This window comes from Phycodurus eques, chromosome 7 (assembly GCF_024500275.1).
Source record: "Phycodurus eques isolate BA_2022a chromosome 7, UOR_Pequ_1.1, whole genome shotgun sequence".
NCBI lineage: Eukaryota > Metazoa > Chordata > Actinopteri > Syngnathiformes > Syngnathidae > Phycodurus > Phycodurus eques.
This window is the reverse complement of record NC_084531.1, coordinates 5,653,952-5,675,408: the sequence shown is the minus strand read 5'-3', so window position 1 is coordinate 5,675,408 and position 21,457 is coordinate 5,653,952. Positions and strand designations below refer to the sequence as shown.

At 41.6% G+C, this 21,457-nt stretch overlaps 1 protein-coding gene across 1 annotated transcript; it reads left to right on the top strand.

Moving 5' to 3' along the window:
* The first annotated feature begins 589 nt into the window (after positions 1–589).
* Positions 590–20,757, top strand: sgpp2 (sphingosine-1-phosphate phosphatase 2). The gene is made up of 5 exons (XM_061682529.1): positions 590–856; positions 1,364–1,525; positions 11,037–11,216; positions 18,134–18,223; positions 19,844–20,757. Exons 1-5 carry the CDS (start codon positions 632–634, stop codon positions 20,384–20,386), a joined length of 1,200 nt encoding a protein of 399 aa, XP_061538513.1. The 5' UTR covers positions 590–631; the 3' UTR covers positions 20,387–20,757.
* Positions 20,758–21,457: the final 700 nt, after the last annotated feature.

Here is a 21,457-nt window from a genome sequence, read left to right as displayed (position 1 = left end):
AGGGACGAGAGCTGGCGCTTAAATCAAGTGAAGTGAGAAAGAGGACTAAATTGGACAGGAGATTTGAACCATGCCTTCCATTGGTCATTGTGGGGAATGTGGGCTTACTGTCCGACAACATGGACAAGCTAAGAGCTGGGCAGTTGTTTGTTTACATTCCTCCTTCATTTCCTGCAGCTAACGCAAGTGACGTCATCGTGAGATTAGGCGTCATTCAGTTTGCAAACTGCATACCGCACTTTTGAGTACAGGAGTAGAATCGGTTACGTAGGCTGTGACTTTAACAGTCTTTTGACACATTACATGTACTTCAACCTGAGTACAGAGTGTGAGGCTGTGAGCAAAGTACTTTTGCCACACCTTCTTCTAGAATAAATATCATCAGAACAAAACAAACTGCCTGAACAGGAAGAGTCGTCATGAGCCAACTAGTCACACACATTAAACACTCCCAGACGTTTGAAAATAGGTCAGACCGACTTTTACGACGACTCACCGGTTCTTCCCCAGTCTGCCAAGTACCGCCCAGCCGCGTGCCCACGTGACTCACATCAGCCGCACCTGTGCATCCGCCCCGCTTGCTCCAAGCAAGTGTAGTATTTTCTTTTCAAAGCCACTCGAACGCGCGCACATGACCTGTTCACCTGCCAAACTGGAGGCCCTGGTGTACCTGCAAGACTCGGAGCTTGTGGCGGCTTTCCAGAGACGATGTGGACTTTACCTGGTCGAAGCGACGCGTCGCAGTCAAGGGATGAAAGTCGCAGGAGCCCTCGACCCAATTGACCAATCATGTGGTTTAGACGAGACAACATGGGACCGCCAGGACAGAAATTCCAACTATAAATACAAGGAAGACGTACGTACTGAACTTTTGATAAGTGCTACTCGAATTGAGCTATCATTAACTTAATGTAGATAATCCATTCAAATAGAGCTCTTGAGTCATTATTTTCGAATAGGAAAAGAGATGAGGAAAGCAGTCCAAAAGAAATATTTATGTTTATCACGAATTGGTAAACAAACTGACTGGCTTTACTCGTTAGTCTTGCTTTTTCTGTTTGCAGCTAGGTCCTCTCCTCACCTGCACAGTGAGTGCAAGTGTTTACATTCGCCTGTCTGCCTTTTTGGCGGCACGCTGAGGATTTGTAGCAATGGTGGTGTCAAACTAAATAAAGGATTAAGTGTTCGCCATCAAAAGTGGTGGGAAGTAACCAAGTACAAAATTACTGCACGAAAGTAGAATTTTTTTGGTATCTGTAATTTGCATGAGCAGTTATTAAAAGGGCTTTTTTTGTTTCGACTCCCTACATTTGAAAACAGAAATTTGTACTGCTTTTTTTCATTCCTGTTTTGTGTGTGACAGGGTTGCAGCATACCTGAATATGAAGTGAGGAACTGGCTGCTGTATTTTCTTTTTCTGTTCTCGGCTGGCCTCGGGCACGAAGTCTTTTATATCACCTGTCTGCCATGTATACACTGGAACTTGGACCCCTTCCTCTGTCGACGCCTCGTCAACATGTGGACTGTGAGTCAAAATATAGTATAACCATGCATATGATACTGAGAGCTGTGTCTGATTGCCTCAGGGATATTAAGAACAACTTGTAGTATAATGTAATACTGTTCTTCACCACTGCAAACTACAACAGCAGTAATGAACATACAGTTGTGTTGAATTATTACTTCTCTGACAGTGTCACCAAAACTGAACTTTGTTATTGTTGTAAAGGCAGAATATTTGATACAGCTCTTGTATTAGGTATCATTTGATTGTGCAAAGGGCCATAATGTTGTGGCTGGTCAATGCACAGGTAAGAGATGTGTCAGAAATCTTGCAGCACTGGTGTCACAAAAAGATATATTTCAAATCCGGACTACATGTTTTCCCTTTCAAAGTTATCCTTCTGGAGTCTAACGTAGTTTCCCAGATTTCTCTGCCACGCCTTCATTTACTTCTAGAAATATTCTTCCGGGATCCTCCGTAGCTCCGTCGTCACGGCCATCTTGTGTGTCGTCCACATCTTCAACAAAGGTCCCATTGATGACCCCCTCCTGCTCGGGAAAGAGGAGGGGAAAAAGAATCACACAGAGCCATGTTGTGTGAGTAGGGCGGTTGCTCCAGCTCGGCGATGTTTTGATCAGGCAGGAACTGTCAGATGCTCACGGCATTGCGAACAAGTGCGTTGCCATGGTAAAGCAGCCATGAGTTGTCCTGCCACAACTATCTCCTCTTCTGGCGCATTGAATGAAAGCAAACGCCGCAGAATCTCTTTGTGGACGTGCTGGTTGATCGCGTTGCCCCTGTGGCAGGAACTTGCAGTGGACGATGCCGCTCTACGCTGGCCGAGACCGGTCACCACAACTGCAAACGCCGCAACACGTTAATGACACACCACAACAGCATAAGCACACAACGGAAATGCAAATCCCACAACATAACGACATTAGCGCGTCGGATTTATGACTTCAATGATGCTTCTCTTTGGATACAGGATGTTGTGTCCATTTTGTGGAGTGAATCTTAACCTTCCTGTTTTGTCCTACTGTGGTTCATGAGGAAGAGATGTTCATTTTTAAGGACTCTTCATGATGAATGTATGTTTTGTTTTAGGTAATGTTCTTGTAAAAGGTCACCACAGACATATTTTTAGGCGGTTTAGCACATGTTTTTTTTCAAAGGTGATTTGGGCCATTATTTTAGGACATTAATATAATGTATGTTATTATAACTAGGCTTTGTTCAAATTAAATCTGGTAATTTATTAATAAACATGACTTGCTGAATTTAATCTGAAATTATAAAGGCTGTCAGATTGTTTAATTGGTTCCTGTTTCCCATTTTCAAATGTACATTTTCATGGAATAGAATTATACCAATTTGTATTACCAGTCAATTGATTCTCATTTTAGTCTCACCCTATTCATACATTTTGTAGCTCAAAAACATCAGCACTTACAGTACATGCAAACTTTAAAATAATAATAATAATAACACATGAACTGTGAAGGGCAGCTTTTGGCATAATCCATAAAAGGATTTATTTCTTAGTTTAACTTTGAATCCTGTTGGCTCAAAGTGTTGTTTCGCAATCCCCCTTGTACTGGAGTCTCGAGACAACCAAAGTTGAAACATAAAAGCATGGCTTTGTCGATGGGATGCCTAGTTACGCTGTAGTTGCTCCTAGATTTCATGGGAATTAACTGTGGATTCCCAACATCATCACAAACCCTTCACCACTTACACAGCCAACTTCCAGCAACTCCTGGTGGAGATATACTGCAACCGGTTTTTGACGAAATGCAACGACAGTGAGGTCTGACAGCTCCTCTGCAGTGGGAACATGCTGTAGAGAACTACATAATACTGAAGGACTGAAGGTCTGCTTTTTAAAATCACCTCTGCTATCCAGTGAATATTTGAAGCGGTTAAATGATGTAGGATATAAAGAACAGGGAAACTTCAATAAAATTGTAAAATGTACCGTGTCATTCAGTTTTTGTAGACACTGTCATAATAGTTGTGATGAGTTGATGGGCACATCGGGTTTTTGCCAGCCCATTTGGCAGTAGTTTTTATTTCAATTTCAACAAATTTACATTTGCAATGCAATACCTTCAAGCACATAAAAACAATTAACACATCTAGTTAAAATGAACAGAATACTCTGGTAACATTTTGTTTGGCTTTCGAAATCTACAGAGAAACATAGAAGGCTACTGTTAAGAAGTCAATTGACTACAATTTACATTGTGCACCACAAATAACTGGCAAAATGCAATACCTGCAAGCTCACTGGCATACATCAGCAAAGAGAGGTTACATTCACGTCACTTTATTCAGCAGTGAAACTATATAAACTTAACCACATCTTGTATTATAGCTGCACGTCTGTTTGTAAGAAACTGATCGATGTCAAAATCGGTAACGAATTCAACGAGTTAGGATTAATTTATAGGAGCCAAACAGACATACAGTATCTCAATACAAGTGAATGGAAGAAATAGCGGCAAGATAGCCGACTGTCTTGGTTAAAGATGGCGGCTAGTGGTTCTATATCGCTTTACTTGAAGATCCAAGACTCATCACTGATGATGGCTCTCTCTAACAAGTCCGGTGTCATTGGTCTACTCATCACTCACTCTACTCATTGATTGATGACCTGACACAGAGGATATGTGTATAAAACCATGTAGAAAAATGTTCAATGACTTCAGAGAGCTGAAAGGAAAAACTACTTGTTGTGATGCCAGTCCTGGAACCTTTCTGACACACCTCGAATGCATTTGTACGGATCGGTTTGAGCACCTCAGTGGGCTCGTGTACCAGCCTTCAATCGGATGTCGCAGCTTTCACAAAGCATCCTCTCTTCACTCAGCAGTCTCATCTCCCTCTTCACCGTTCAACCTCCTTTCATCCTTGTACCCCCTTGCAGTGACCTGTCTATGACACCATGTATGTCCGTATATCCCCAGGCCAGGGTCTACTGGGGCCGGACTGATCAGGCCCCTGACTGAGAGTCCATACATGAGGACATCAGAAGGAGAAGGCCTTTACCCTTTTATAGATGTTTTACCTATTAGAAGAAGTCACAATACAAGAGATCCTCGAATCATATTGCTTGAAAAACAGATTTCGACATTTTGGAGAGCGAAAGTAAAGTGTGTGACAAGCAGTGTTTTTCTGCCCTTTCTGTCCCTGCCTCGAGCCCTCGGTGGGTGCACTGAGCCTGAACCCCTTGTTTGGCTCCCTCAGGGTAGGAGACAGCATTTTTTTTTGCCATCCTGACTACACCAGTCCCCTGTGTGAACTCTCCTCACACACACACACACATGCACGCGCGCACGCACGCACGCACGCACGCACGCACGCAAACACACGCACACTTCATCTTGCTGGCTAAACACACCAATTCTCCTCCCTCTAGTTAGCCATTACCAGCTTTCCTCTGTTCTCCTCCCCCCTTGTGTACCATCAGAGTGTTTTATAGGCCTCATCATGGGTCTGTGCTTTCTCTCATTATGTGTTGACCATTTGGGCTGTCATCCCCAGGGGCACATCACCATGCACTTCTAACAACGACCCACCATTGTCCTTATGGACTAATGTAATGTTCATGAGGGTCTTTGTATTGTGCTGTTCTTGCGCCCCCCTCCCCAATCACAAACAACTCAGGCCAACAACTGAAGTGCATCCACGCATTTTATGATTATGTTACGTGTGCACGATCAAACACTGAATGATGCAGGATTATTTGTAGGGTAACTTTGATTTTAAAAATCTATTCAAATCACAGGGCAACTGTGCTGTATGAAATATCAATATCAATATCACACACACACACACACACACAGACATACACACACAAGCTGGCATGGTGGGCGACTGGTTAGCACATCTGCCTCACAGTTCTGGGGGACCGGGGATGAAATCCAGGCACTGCCTGTGTGGAGTTTGCATGTTTTCCCCGTGCCTTGGTGGGTTTTCTCCGGACACTCCGGTCTCCTCCCACATCCCAAAAACATGCGTGGTAGGTTGAATGAAGACTCTAGATTGCCCGTAGGTGTGAATGTGAGTGCGACTGGTTGTTTTTTTCTATGTGCCCTGCGATTGGCTGGCGACTCGTTCAGGGTGTACCCCGCCTCTCGCCCGAAGATAGTTGGGATAGGTTCCAGCACGCCCGCGACCCTAGTGAGGAAATGGATGGATGGATGGATATACAACCCCAATTCTAATGAAGTTGGGACGTTGTGTTAAACACAAATAAAAACAGAATACAATGATTTGCAAATCACGTTCAACCTATATCTAATTGAATACACGACAAAGACAATATATTTAATGTTCAAACTGATAAACTTTATTGTTTTTAGCAAATAATCATGAACTTAGAATTTTATGGCTGCAACACGTTCCAAAAAAGCTGGGACAGGTGGCAAAAAAGACTGAGAAAGTTGCGGAATGCTCATCAAACACCTGTTTGGAACGTCCCACAGGTGAACAGGCTAATTGGGAACAGGTGGGCGTCATGATTGGGTGTAAAAGGAGCTTCACTGAATTGCTCAGTCATTCACAAGCAAAGATGGGGTGAGGTTCACCTCTTTGTGAACAATTGCGTGAGAAAATAGACAAACAATTTAAGGACGATGTTCCTCAACGTACAATTGCAAGGAATTTATGGATTTCATCATCTACGGTCCATAATATCATCAAAAGGTTTAGAGAATCTGCAGAAATCACTGCATGTAAGCGGCAAGGCCGAAAACCAACATTGAATGCCCGTGACCTTCGATCCCTCAGGCGGCACTGCATCAAAAACCGGCATCAATGTGAAAAGGATATCACCACATGGGCTCAGGAACACTTCAGAAAACCAATGTCAGTAAATACAGTTCGGCGCTACATCCGGAAGTGCAACTTGAAACTCTACTATGCGAAGCAAAACAACAACACCCAGAAACGCAGCCCGCTTCTCTGGGCCCGAGCTCATCTAAGATGGACTGTGGAGTCCACATTTCAAATTGTTTTTGGAAATTGTGGACACACACTTCCGTGTGTCTTGAACTCATTTCGCCTCATAATGTGACCAGACATTCCCTAGGTCAGCCTTTTAACGTGACTTCTACAAAGGTATCAATGAGAGGCTGGCATAGTGGCATTACTGAAGCAGCTGAATGTGATGTGTGGGTCGGTGGTGGGTGTAACGGGGCAAAGTGGGGGGTATCATATCATGCACGCAGTTGGGCTGCATTGTGTGCAGAGGAAGGGACATGGAGAATGACTGTGCACACAGTATGTGTTCTTGTATAAATGCAGCTACGATGAATAGATGGGGTCAGGCATGCTTAATGGGCTCAGCATTGCCTGGCCTCTGTTTATTGTCCGTATCATGGTACCATTTGTGTGTCTGTAAGTAGAGGTCGTGTTGTTAGATGCAAATATCGAAATAGAATCACATTATTTTAAGGCATGACCACAAAATGGGGAACGGAATAGATTTTGCATACATAGTTAATATTTCATTTGATGTTAATGCTGTGTGCTAACTGTAATGTAATTAAATGCAGAAGAGTGTGGTCATTAGTGGTTTGCCTTTTTATAAATATGCTGACCCCTTGTGCTATTTGATGAATGAAAATGAAACTTTAAAAACTTATAAGGATAAAATCAGGTCTTATTCTTGGTTAACAATCACTGAGAACCACTGAATACTTTATCACTGAAAATTCTGCTTTCTTCATAAAGTTGCCAAACCTTGAGTGGTGCTCTGAATATGCAAACATGTAATAATTTTTTATGTTGATTTTGTTGTCAGACTCTGTAAAGTCCTGATGGTATGTCTGTTGTTGTAATTAAATTCCTAAAGTTGTTTTTGATGAAGTGGTGAATTTCTCAGCATTGTTGCTCTTTAAATATTACGTGATTGTATGTTTATTTACCTAATCATAAGAAGTATCACTGGTTAAACATACACAGTTAATGTGTCAGAACCAAGGTGCGAGGACCATATTAAAGAACACTTCAATCCTTATCTGAGCATGAAGTGTGAAGGCCATCTTCACATTGCTTTTTTTGTTGTTATTCTTAGATAAATGACCATTTTGAGGGCATTTTTCCCATGCTCAAAAAGTCACCAATGAAATGTCAATATGATTTAATATTTAGTTATTATTGCCAAAACTTTGTTTTTCACGTTAGTTATACCTGTAACTCGTGTACAGTAGATGTAGTCTAATCCAGCTGTAAACACCTGAGAAACTCTGTAAAAGCTGAAACATTGGTGTTTTTTTTGTTTTTTTTGGTCCCATTCATCTTTTACAATCGAACCCAGTCAGCAAAAATGAAGAAATTGGCTTCACCGTACCAATACTTTTGGCTGGGAGTGTAGAAAAAGTAGTGCTTTTTGGGGGGGATTTGGTCAATTTCCTGGCCGGTTATTCCAACAAACAAACTCCTCCCAATCGCCACTAGAACTGAGTAAACTTGACAAATGGGCGACGTTTGATTGCAAACCTGAGTTTTTTTTTTTTAGCTTTACAGCAAAGTCGGACAATTTGCCATTGAACATGAAAATCTAATCTCTGCTCTTTAAATTCCAATCCAGACTAAAATTGCTGCGTATGAGTTTGTCACTGGCAATAACAGTTATTAACCTTCTCATGTGGTAATTATTGGATCGCTTCCATAATAAAAAAAAGGGGGATAGCAGAGAGATGGATGATGTTAAATTGTGAAGCATGTGAGTTAGTGTGTGTGTAAATTCAGTCTACACTGTTCCAAATTCAGAATCAGAATCAGAATCAGAATCATCTTTATTTTGCCAAGTATGTAAAAAAAACAGACAAGGAATTTGTCTCTGGTAGTTGGAGTCCGTTCACCATGTTTCATTCATATGGAAGCATATCCCGCCGCCTTTTGTTTTCCCTGATGATTCCATGACACGGTGAGAGCTTCACTTGGATGCCGGCTTGCTTCCCTCTGTGGCGTCGCCTTCGCTTCCATGCGCCATAGACCGCAGTCGCTACCCCGGTGAGTAACCCAGGGGAAAAAACTGAGCGGAATGGAGAAAGTTGGTGAAAGAAAGTCCAGGTTTCACTCCCTGATGTTTAGCAAGTCTTCCCTTGTGTAAGTGAGTCGCGTAATGTCTCCAAAGACGAACGAAAAACACAAAAACAGAGACAATACTGGAGAGTACGTAACCGAGACGTCCACACGGGTAGGCGCCATCTTGCATTCATTCCTAGCATATATGCTGTTTTTCTTAATTTTCCTAAATAGTCAATGCTGCATTAGAGGTCCTTATTTTTTAACTATCTTTACTCATCAAGCCCTGGATAGTTTCTGCCTGTACCTCATTTTCAGATGCAAGAATTGTCTCCCCGAGTTGCTGTTGGGAGCTATACTGCCAACCACCCAGCGTCCTTTTAAAGATACTCCAGGGTTTCTCAATCGGGTTGAGATCATCATTTTACAGTACAGTGATTTTATTGAAATGTCCATTGTGTGCATTCCTATCACAAGTCATTGGCCTATTCTGTGCGTTTCATCATCAGAAAGATCCTTCTTTTCCCCAACTATGCACAAATACTGAGTAATTTTCCTTTAATTAGGCTTACCTGGGAAATTAATTATCAAACCGGTCTGAGATTTATATCAGTGATCTAAATAGACAGCAGAGACAATGCAAAAAAAAAAATAATTCCCCAGAAAAAAACTAAAAATCATTTCTTTATTTACTTGTACATGCATAATCATTTGGAAGAAAAGTCACTGGTGTTTATAATCTTCGTTGCTATTAGATAACCTCATCTGCATTTTTCTCTCTCGTAATCCTGCACGATATCAGTAGGGTGGTAAACATTTTTTTTTTTCCATAGCAACAACCATTTTCATTTTCTCTTTTTCGCATAGCTAGTGATAACAACCTTTCTACTTTTTCTCTTTAAACACTCACATTAATTCCGTGTCCCCTCAGTCCACACACTGCGTTGCTGTCCCTCACTGTCAGCCATTTATTAAATATAAATGGAATGCTTTAAATAAAACTGGGCTGAGTGGGCTGCTCAACTGGGGAAGAGAAAAGTGAGGAGACGGCACATTTGCCAGGGCAAAAGCACATTCAAACTTTACCTACATACACCAGCCTGTGCACACAAGCACACAAAGAGACCTTACACAATTTGTGCGTTCATGTCGAGACATACAGTATAGAGTATGGCTGAACTCTGAAGCCATTGTGAAGAGTCTGTGGTGGCAAACCTCTCCCCCTTAATTCAGCATTATTCTGTACTTTACAACTGCAGCACCTGCGGTTTATACCATCTCTTTTTATGTCGAGATTGTAATCACTTATTCATGAGTGTGTGGTTAGTTTGAAAACATGGCCTGATTGAGATTTTTAGTTTTACTGTGCAGTCACGTCATCTTAAATTTTACAGCTTCCGTTTCCATTACAGTTATTTAACAGCGAGCAAATTAGACTCCATTGCATTACGAATGAATACTGCAGGAAATTAAATAGAGTATACCCTCATCAGACACTCCCTTAAGTAAGCCTACACAATCTAATAAGATCCAGCAACAGAAATTCTGCCTTTTTAAAATTCTGCCTTTTTAAAACATTAAGTTTCATTTTAATTGTGTGTTACTTTGTCATATGAGGTTGAAGTTTGCAATGTTGTGGAACTCTTTTAACATTATTGCCAAACATCATGACCACTTGCACAAGATGATGATATCCAATGAGAGCTTTAACAAAATTGTGAGTTTCAATTGACACTGTCAAAAAGGCATTCATTAAAAAAATATGTTTATTATTGTGGTTGTAGTTTACAGTGGTGTAGAAATGTACTGCACTGCGTTCTGTTTGTTTCACCTCAATTAGTTACACGAGAGCCAAAAACATTAACAACAGCTCTCAGTATATTGTGGTACGATTCTACGCCACTACAACGTCAATAAATTAACAGTGTCAATTACAATTAAGCATTATTAATATATATTATATATATTAATATATATAATGTGGGCGGCACGGTGGGCGACTGGTTACAGCGTCTGCCTCACAGTTCTGAGGACCGGGGTTCAATCCCCGGCCCCGCCTGTGTGGAGTTTGCGTGTTCTCCCCGTGCCTGTGTGGGTTTTCTCCGGGTACTCCGGTTTCCTCCCACATCCCCAAAACATGCATGGTAGGTTGATTGAAGACTCTAAATTGCCCTTAGGTGTGAATGTGAGTGCGGATGGTTGTTTTTTTGTATGTGCCCTGTGATTAGCTGGCAACCAGTTCAGGGTGTACCCCGCCTCCTGCCCGATGACAGCTGGGATAGGCTCCAGCACGCCCGCGACCCTAGTGAGGAGAAGCGGCTCAGAAAATGGATGGATGGATGGATGGATATAATGTGACTGGTCGGTGTGTGTGAGGATGTACCTAATAAAGTGTGTCAGCTGAGGGTATAATTTATGCAGAATTGTATCAGTTCTTGTATGTATGTAATATAATACCACACAGACTAAGAGATGTGTATTTCCTCACTTGCAGCTGGTGATGTACATTGGCCAGGTAATGAAGGACATGTTAAAGTTGCCCCGTCCTAGGTCACCTCCTGTGGTCAAGCTGGAGATGCGGGTTGATGCGGAGTATGGGCTGCCCTCGACCCATGCTATGGGTGCCACCGCGATCTCGTTTACATTGTTACTGAGCGCCCCTTCCAGAATCCAGGTGAGCATAATTCCTTTTCTTGGGCTTGTCCCGTTAGGGGTCGCCACAGTGTGTCATCCGTTCCATGTAAGCCTATCTCCTGCATCCTCCTCTCTAATAACAACTGCCCTCGTGTCTTCCCTCACTACATCTATCAACCTTCTCTTTGGTCTTCTTCTTGCTCTCTTACCTGGCAGCTCCATCCTCATCACTCTTCTACCAATATACTCACTATCTCGCCTCTGGACGTGTCCAAACCATCAAAATCTGCTCTCTCTAAACTTTGTCTCCAAAACATCTCATACATGTCTTGCACTATTCTCAAATACTTCTCTGCCGTCCAGACCTCCGCATGCAGTACCACAGTTGCTCTCTTTGTACTCTGTCATTGGCTTTCTCGAGATCTACAAAGACACAATGGAGCTCGTTCTGACATTCTCTGTACTTCTCCATCACCACCAACAAGGCAAATAATGCATCTGTGGTACACTTTCTAGGCATGAAACCATACTGTTGCTGATTGCTATAAAGAGAATTGTGAGCCAGACGTCCTTAAATAGAATGTACACACTAATTATGTTTAATATAGTGATAAAGTGTTGGGAAAGTTCATTTTCTACACAAACTAGTTCATTATTCAGCTAAAAAATGAAGTAGTTCCGTTCACAGTTCATAATTTTGAAGTAAATTCACCATTAATAATAATTTTCCTAGTAGGCTTAATACATTTTTACAATTATCTACTGTATTACAAAATAACCACCGAAGAACACATTCACTCCCATTTACGCCGTGCCACTGAACGCACCTCGCGTTCTCACCCAGCTGCAACGTGTCTGCCATGAATGGCGGCCGTGGCTGTACTGAATCGGTTGCCAAATACTAGGCTTTACACGATCAGGATTTTTGGGGCCGGTCGTATTTGAGTTGACAAGATAAAGCCCAATGATCGTAAAAACCGGGATGCGGTATTGCAGTAGTCTGACATACTGCAATCATGAAAGACCAAATTTGTCTTGTAGTCTGATCCACGCATTATGTGTTGTCTGTCTCAGACGTGTTGTCTGCCCCACACCGCCGACATGTTTTTTTTTTTTTTTATTAAATAACTTTATTGGCCGTCAGATATTTACTGTACTCGTCAAAAGACACGCGACAAGGCTAAAAATCAACTAGATTTTAGATTCAAATATACTGTGCACGATGGCGACCCGGAGTAAATGCCTTTTGTGGAGTTGATCAAAGACGTCATTTTTCGGATCGCCGAATTATGACAAAGCCGATCAATATAAAATGCTAAATATTGGCCGATACCAATCAGGCTGATCAGATTGGTGTAAAGTCTACCAAATAGATCGTTTATCCGCCGACATATGAAGGCTCATACTGTATCTAGTGTGTTCAGACAGTTTTTTTCTCCCTGGAAGGCCCTAAGATTTGACACCTTTGAATGAAAATGAACTTTAGTTAAACAAAAAACTTTCTTTGGCGTTGTACATCAGGCAGAAATGAACTAAATTCACTTCACATTCACACTAAATATGAATTAGTTCATGTACCTTTGTTCCATGAACTCGTTCAGGTACAACACTGTAGCTATGTAGTTTCATGCTTTTGCTCTTGAAGATGAAAAGAAAAATCAGCTGCATACAGTAAATGAGAATATATGAAATATTGTTTTTCTGAATGGCCAAGAGTTGCTTGGCAACACTTGATTATCCTCTCCCTATACTAACCAGCTGAAAAGTTTAGTGATGTTAAATTACACATAGAAAACAGTAGGCGTTATGCATCACTGTTGACTCATTCAAATAGGGAATCAGAGCAAGTTGAATGATTTTAGCTATCCTATGATATTTTTGTAGTTTGCAGTTGAGGATGAAATACACTTGCTGGCCATAATATTACACAATTGCATTACCTAAAAATGAATGACAAGAGCAATTCATTGACACTGATTATTGCGATTGTGTTTTTCATCTTCCGAGAGCCCCTGCTACTAGAAATGGTAAACAAAACATTAGAAACAGCTCTCAGTATGATCCAGTGCAGTTATACTCAACTGATGTCTTAGCAAGTATTGTACAGTTGAAACCAGAAGTTTACATACACTATAAAAAGACGCATACACATTTTTCTCACTGTTTCACATGAAATCAGACATAATTTTTTCCTATTTTAGGCCAATTAGGATTACCAAAATTATTTCTATTTGCTAAGGGCCAGAAAAATGAGTAGAGGACTTTTTTTATTTTTTGACAATTTTTCATTACTTTCTTCAATCAGAAGTTTACACATATTTCATTAGTATTTGGTACCATTGTCTTTAAACTATATGACTGCGGTCAAACGTTTTGGATATCTTTCCACAAGCTTCTCACAATAGTTGGCAGGAAATTTGGTCCATTCTTCCTGACAGAACTGGTGTAACTAAGTCAAGTTTGTATAGGCCGACTTGCTTACACATGCCTTTTCAGGTCTGCCAATTAATTTTCAATAGGATTGAGATCATGGCTTTGCAATGGCCACTCAAAAACATTTCCTTTGTTATCCTTAAGCCACTATGTGACCAGTTTGGCTGAATATTTCTGGTCACTGTCCATTTGGAATACCCATTTGCAGCCAAGTTTGAACTTCTTGGCTGATATCTTGAGATGTTGCTTCAGTATTTCCACAATGTTTTTTCCTCATGATGTCAGCAATTTTGTGAAGTGCTCCAGTCTCTCTAGCAGCAAAACAATCTCACAACATGATGCTGTCACCACCGTATTGCGAAGTTGGGATGTTGTTGTCCTCCAAATATTACGTTGCTCATTGTGGCCAAACAGTTCAATTTTAGTTTCCATAGACCAGAAGACAACTGTCCAAAAATGAAGGTCTTTGTCCCTGTGTGCATTGAGAAACTGTAATCTGATGTTACATTTGAAGTAATGGCTTCTTCCTGGCAGAGTGGCCTTTCAGCCCATGTTGGTACAGTACTCAATTCACTGTGACTAATGACACACGCTTACCAGCTTCAGACACCATCTTCACCAGGTCTTTTGCCTTTGTTTTGGGGTTGATTTGCAGATTTTAGACAAAAGTACCCTCATCTGTGGTACAAAGAACCAGTCTCCTTCCTGAGCGGTTTGTCAAAATAGCCTCATTACTTTTTTTAACCTCTGCAGATGAACGACATGACGTAAAAAGCAGAAACGCCCAATTTTCCTCTAACCAGTCACTTTGTCCAGCTCTTCCAGGGCGCTCCTGAGACGTTCCCAGGCAAGCTGGGAGTCAGTCACTCCAGTGTCCTGGGTCTTTCCTGGGACGTCCTCCCAGTGGTAGATGCCCAGAACACCTTACCAGCGAGGCATCCAGGAAATATCCTACTTAGATGCCAGAGCCACCTCTTATGGCTCCTCTTGATGTGGAGGAGCAGCGGCTCCACTCTGAGCCTTTCTAGAGGACCCAGATCTTGGTTGATTGAATGACTCACATCTTGGGGACTTATAAAGGGAAAAAAACAAGGGCAGCAGTGACATGGAAGAAACGTGAACAAGGAAGCATCAACAACGATGGCGTAACATTCAGAGAAGCAAGATGTTCACTGTCCAGGGCCTTGTGTAAGACAATTGTTCGTCGCTGTTGGCTACAGAATTATGCGTTGGTTCTAGTTCTGGCCTAAGAACAACCAGCTTCTGACATTCGAAAGAATTGTCCGTCTAATCTGAAAATACAAACACAGGTACTTACTTTTGTACTTGAGTACATTTCTGTCTGTACTTTTTTGAGTTGAATCTGTAATTAAAAAATGTTTTTAAGGAAGCATCTGTATTTCCATGGCGGGACGGTAGTAGTTTGCATGTTCTCTCTGTGGCTGTGTCAGTTTTCTCCGGGTACTCCGGTTTCCTCCCACATCCCAAAAACATGCATGGTAGGTTAATTGGCAACTCTAAATTGCCCATAGGTGTGAATGTGCGAGTGGTTGTTTGTTTATATGTGCCCTGCGATTGGCTGGCGACCAGTTCAGGGTGTACCCCGCCTCTCGCCCGAAGATAGCTGGGATAGGCTCCAGCACGCCTGCGACCCTTGTGAAGATAAGCGGTACAGAAAAATGGATGGATGGATGTATTTCCATTTAAGTACAGAGTGTAAGTACTCTTAGCATCTGTTGAATTTTTCTTTTTTTTACATAAATTAAAACAAGTACTTTTCACATCAATATACAGTTGTCCCTCGCTATATCGTGGTTCAGTGCATCAAATATTTTTTTATTTTACAGTAGAGTACAGTTGCTCAATTGTACATCTCCGGTAAAGTAAACATCATTAGCTAATTGAATGTAGTCTACCACTGCTAGTTAGAATGAATTGTAATTCATCAGAGGTGGTTTGGATCGAGAGAGGATGGAAACAGCCTCTGGTGCTCTTTCAATCACTTTATTAAAAGAACGGTAACAAAATACAGTAATCAAAAGTGGATTCTTAGCACACCTGCTGGTAGCCTGCACTGACACCATCATTGAACACCTCAGTGGCTAATGCTATATCCTGGAACTAGCCCGCCAACAGTATGTCTTCATACATTTACGGTGGAACCTCGATGAAATGGACCCTGATATAACAGATATCGGATAAAACATATGGTCGCGACAGAGCAATGTGTCCAAAAACAGTTTCCATTTGTCACTTAAACTGCCGGTGACAAAGTCTGTTCGTTCCAGACTTGGCAGCTGTTGTTTACTAGCGCTGTGGGGCAATATAGGTAAAGACTAGGAGACGTGTTTCGTGTCACAGATATACAGTATGACTACAGGTAGATTCAACTAACTGCCTACGGTGCTCAGGTGGCAGGAATGTTGAATGTGACAACGTTTCCAGGCCATCTATTAACTTGGCGGACATGATGGCAGGAGTTATATTATAGTAGCATATCTAGCATAGTGCTTTGCAGAGAGAGTGAGTGCACATGGCTGGCTACGGCATTAGTTCAAAGAGGAATACAACACACAAGTCTCTGGACTCTGGAACATGCTATTTTTTTTTGTGAAGCCGTTCGTCTATGGCAACGGATTTGGTGCAAAGAAGCACACTAATTCCTCGCGGCTCATGAAAGCGACTCACCTATGACGTAAACAATGTCTACATAAAGCACATCAGCATGGTAAGTTTGGATAAAATTTTGATCTTTTTAAACATTTTCAGTTTTTTTTTACATTTACTTCGTAAACTTAGTGTACTGGGCGTTTTAGGCCATGAAAAAAGTGCAAAACCAATTTTGTACTGTAGCGTAATATGGGTAAATATGGCCACAAAAAAGTGCTTCAATGAAACGGACAATTGGCTGTAAGGGACAATCCCCCGCCCCTATTCGTCCATTATACCGAGGTTCCACTGTACATCAACGTCACTCAATAGACTACACCCACCTTTTAAAGGCATATACATATTTGCAGTCATAGTTACTATAGTGTAGAATGTTTGGATGGCGACCCCAAGTGGACATAAAATACTACTTGCACCTCACAAATGTATGCATGAAACTTTAAAATACAGTATATACAGTAGCTCTAGATAAAACCATAAATACATGATCGTTACTTCACGGATTTCGTCTATTGATCTGGAACATAACCCCCACGATAAACGAGGAATTACTGTAGTTGAGATTCATTTTAAAGACATGCTGGTATTGTAACAGCAGTCTTACTAGAGTTTTAGAGTTCCATATTGAGTTGGGTCTGGGGGAGGGATACTATTGGGGCCAGTGGATGGCAGCTTCCTCACTGTTAGGCAAGTGGGAAGATGGGGAGCGACCCCACTGTCTATCAAACAGTCCTAACTGGGAGACTGGACAAAGGGCCAGGAGGGGCGGGGCCTGAATTTGCCATCAGTCTCCATCTACTACACCCGTCAGGCTACTGTTTGGTCTTTTGATGGACTCAGGGGAGTCAATGACTGTCAGTCCATATCCACACCTCCCGCTTCCTCCTCTTCACAACTCATTTGCTTCTTTATCGCTCTCACTTCACCAACGTGTCAATAAAACACTTTGTGGCTCAACCATGGACTTCCTTAATTAAGATCAATGTTTTAAATGAAGAACCATTGTAATGAAGATTTGAGTGCCAGGGAATCATTTGGTTAGGTTATGGGCTCTTGAGCCATGAAGGTAATTTATGGATTATTGCAGCTAATGGCAGCTGCAATTTTGTACAGGGCCATGGTTGGTGAAATCTTCTCAAAAGCTCAACACACCCATGTACAGTTCAGCGTTTAACTTTGGCCTTAAACACCCGCAGGATTCCCCTGAAACACTGAGCATGCATTGCTATAGATGAGTAGTGAACTGTTCAGATGGTTCTGAATAACTATTAGGCCTTAGGGCAACTTCCCGGAACAGGTCAGAGGTCACCACAGTCAATCACAGGGCGACCCCCTCCTGTTCCTGGCGTCCTTTGTAGCCATTGAAAAAAAAATACTCTCTTCATGAACTACCATTGAATAGGCTTCCAGCTGCTTCCAGAGAGGAAAAGACACAGGGAGAAAAGGCAGTGGAGAAGTGAAGGGGGTGCACAGGAGCGGAGGGTGGAGGAGGTGGATGAATGCATGAGGCTTCTCACTGTTATTGAAATGGAGGAGAAACAAAACCTGCGGCCTTAGGTAAGGGAGGCAAGGAAGAGAGGACGAAGACGGAGGAATGACACTTAATGATGGCCACATCATCATGCTGCTGAATGGACTAGTGGCAGAGAGGACTCGAATGACACATTTGAACAGGATGGACGTACAGTATGGAAGATTTGATCCCAAACTAACAAGGAAGGCCAAATGGTTAAAGCAAATACCTTACTCCTGCCTTTACAAGACACCTGCAACACAACAATCTGTCCTTACCTCATAATGTCCACACACTTCTCATTTACTGTCATCATGTGTTTTGCATTTTTTGTGTGCCAGATCCAGTTCGAGGTGGGTCTACTGATAGCTGTGACACTGTCGACAATGGTGTGCTTGAGCCGTCTCTACACTGGCATGCACTCAGTTTTGGTAAGCTTGTCGTCATCACACTCGCTCTGTCTCTCATGCACGCAGCATTAAACATTCAAGCTCAATGCAAAATACATTATTCATTTGTATCTAGTTAAACTGTCTGGCAAGGTTTTAAATACATCATCATTCACTGTTTTCTAAATAGCCCATAAAATGTTGGCTGTTAACAGATAACCGGGAATGTTAAAAGAGGATCTCAGAGATGTGTTGCTGATGGGATGAACGGACAAAAATTCCCAGACACTCAAAAATGTTGAAGCAAGTCTTTGTAGAAGAGTGGCACTTGTGATAAAGTTAGTGTAAAATTCTGCCCCCGTTGAAAATTTGCTTTGAGGCAAAAATACAAACTTCAATAGAAAGTAAAAAAATAAAATAAAATACTATTTCACTTGGTAAACAACTGATATTCACCAAATGGTGAGTTTGAATTGTTGTTTGTATGTGCCTCTCACCCAGTCATAGGCTCCAGCTCACCCGGGACCTCTTCTGCCTTTTGTACACAGAGATCCTGCAAAATCGCCACATCAGAGCTGAAACAGTGTACCTGCCGGCATCTATCTGTCTGTGCTTCTCTGTAGACAACCCAGAAAACTTTGTGCGATTTCAAATCGCGACACCACGGCTCGCAGTCAGAAAACTAGATGCGTGACGAGTTCAGTGCCAGCATCTGGTGTGAAGCTGAAGGCGGTCCTCGGTTCATGACAGTAACAACATATTATATGACATTTTGCTAAGCATGCACATACACGATACAGAATACACAATACAATAGAGTACCTGTACATCTCAACAATTCTGGTGACAATGATAAAGAATTACTGCAGCCGTGCAGTCCAGTGTAAAAAAAAACAAAAAAAACAAAAAACAAAAAAAACTTTTGACGGCACAGCAAAGCGCAGAAATAACATCGAAGTGAGTGACTTTGCGTCGCGGCCTGTGCTCGTGGGAAATTGTAAAGCATCTTTGAGTGCCTAAAAAGCGCTATATAAGTGTAATGCATTATTATTATTAAAAGTCTGCTGCTTCGCTGGCCGCTGGCTCTACAACGGTTAGGGCTTTGATGTATACAGAACCAAAACAGCACTGGCTTTGATGCCTTGTTTAGTCCTAATTTGGAAAAACTATCACGAGCCAAAGCAGGAGGCATGGGTGCCGCCATCTTATCTATCCACTCCAGCTGATTTTATTCTTATGGCCGACATTAACTGTTCATTTCCTTTAAAGTGACACGTCAATAGAATAAATTTCAAACATACTACAGACAGCATTATGCCACAAAAAAAAATCTGAATATGAAAATTTTTCTGCAAATACTGTAAGACTCCCCCTCCCAAAACAAAAACAAACAAAACGAGTAGGTATTTGCAAATGCTGAACCGCAAATATGTGGGGGTCACTGTACAGTTGGAATGTTAAAAGCAGTTTAATAAAAATTGGGAATAAGCAAACAGTCGGGGGAGGACAGTAATTACTATTAGTCAAGAACATCATCTTTCTATCATTTCAAAGTGCAAGTATAAGAGTTCAATTATAAAGTGTCTTTACAATTAACCATTGCAAGTACTAGTTTATTTATAAAGTGTCTTTACAATTAACCATTCATTACTACTGTTATAGGATGTCATCTGTGGTGTTTTGATCTCAGCCCTCCTAATGTTTCTCACTCACCCCTACTGGGAAGCCTTCGACCAGTTCCAGCTCACCAGCAGCATGTCACCAATCCTGGCATTGGTGCTGCCCCTCTTCCTCAGCTACACGTACCCAGAGCTGGACCATTACAGCACCACACGGGGAGACACCACCACCATCCTTGGAGTCGGGGCGGGCTGCTCTGTTGGATATTGGGTGAACAAACAATTGGGGGAGACGTTTGAGCCCCAAGGGGTGCTGCCTGTGCCTTTACCCACAGTGACAACATACACACTGGTGTCCGGCACTGCCCGCTTCCTCGTTGGAGTGGTAGCGTTAGTGGGTACTCGGCAGGTTATGAAAGCAGTCAGCCTGCATTTGTTGTACTGGTGGTACAAAGTTCCAAAATACGATCAGAGTGCCAGGATGAGGAAAGAGATTGAAGTCCCAAGCAAGTTTGCCACATATACAGCTGTTGGACTTGTTAATTCTATCCTGGTCAATAGGGTCTTCATTCTACTGGGACTATGATTAATAGAACATGTAAGAGCAAACACGTTTATAATCTGCATTTGCAATGACAAATTTAGTGAACTGTATATTAGAGTGGAATAAATATTTTTCATGTTTTTCTTGATGGGCTTTTTTGACTCAACCCCCCCACCATGATTGGGTATAAAAGGAGCTAGAAAATACTAGAAAAAGGTGGTTTGGCAAAATATGTTCTTTAAAAAGCTGCATTTTCCCTAAAACAGGACAATTACCACCAACTCTGAAGTAACTTAAAAGTATAGCATTGCTTGTGGTAGTACTTTCAGCAATGTTTTTTTTACGTGCGTTGTGTCCCGACATTGAGTGCATTTCTATGGGAGTTGGCGTGTGGATGTTAAAGTTTGAAAAATTTGTGCAAAACTGTCTACGTTTCATGATTTCTTAATTACTATTAAGATACACCACTTACGACATTTTCATTGCAATGCTTTGAACAGCCAGTCAGTCATGCTTCCAGTAAGAGATTGTCTGGAACTTAGGAATGCATGGATGACTTTAATTCCTATTACAAGTTTTCTGAGGCACCATAGTCTACATCCCAAATACTTGAAAAAGTTGGTTTGGTGAAATATGTTCCCTTTAAAAAGCTGCATTTTCCCTAAAACAGGACAATTACCACCAACTCTGAAGTAACTTCAAAGTATAGCATTGCTTGAGGTAGTACTTTCAGCAATGTTTTTTAAGTGCGTTGTGGCATGACATTAGTGCATTTCTATGAGAGTTGGCGTGTGGATGTTAAAGTTAGAAAAATGTGTGCAAAACTGTCGTCTCATGATTTCTTAATTAGAATTAAGATACACCACTTATGACATTTTCATTGCAATGCTTTGAACAGTCAGTCACTGTGATGCTTCCAATAAGAGAACCTCGCCCAAAATCGCATTAAACTGTAACAGTAACTTGTTTCAGAGGGAATTTTACCACATTATCCTGCAAGTTTCAACGTCATCAGCTATTTTGCCAATACCCATTTGAATAGTTCATTTTGAAGGAATGCTGGTGTACCTGTCACACTTAATTTGCAAGACTGCTGCACAGCACGCTTTCCTA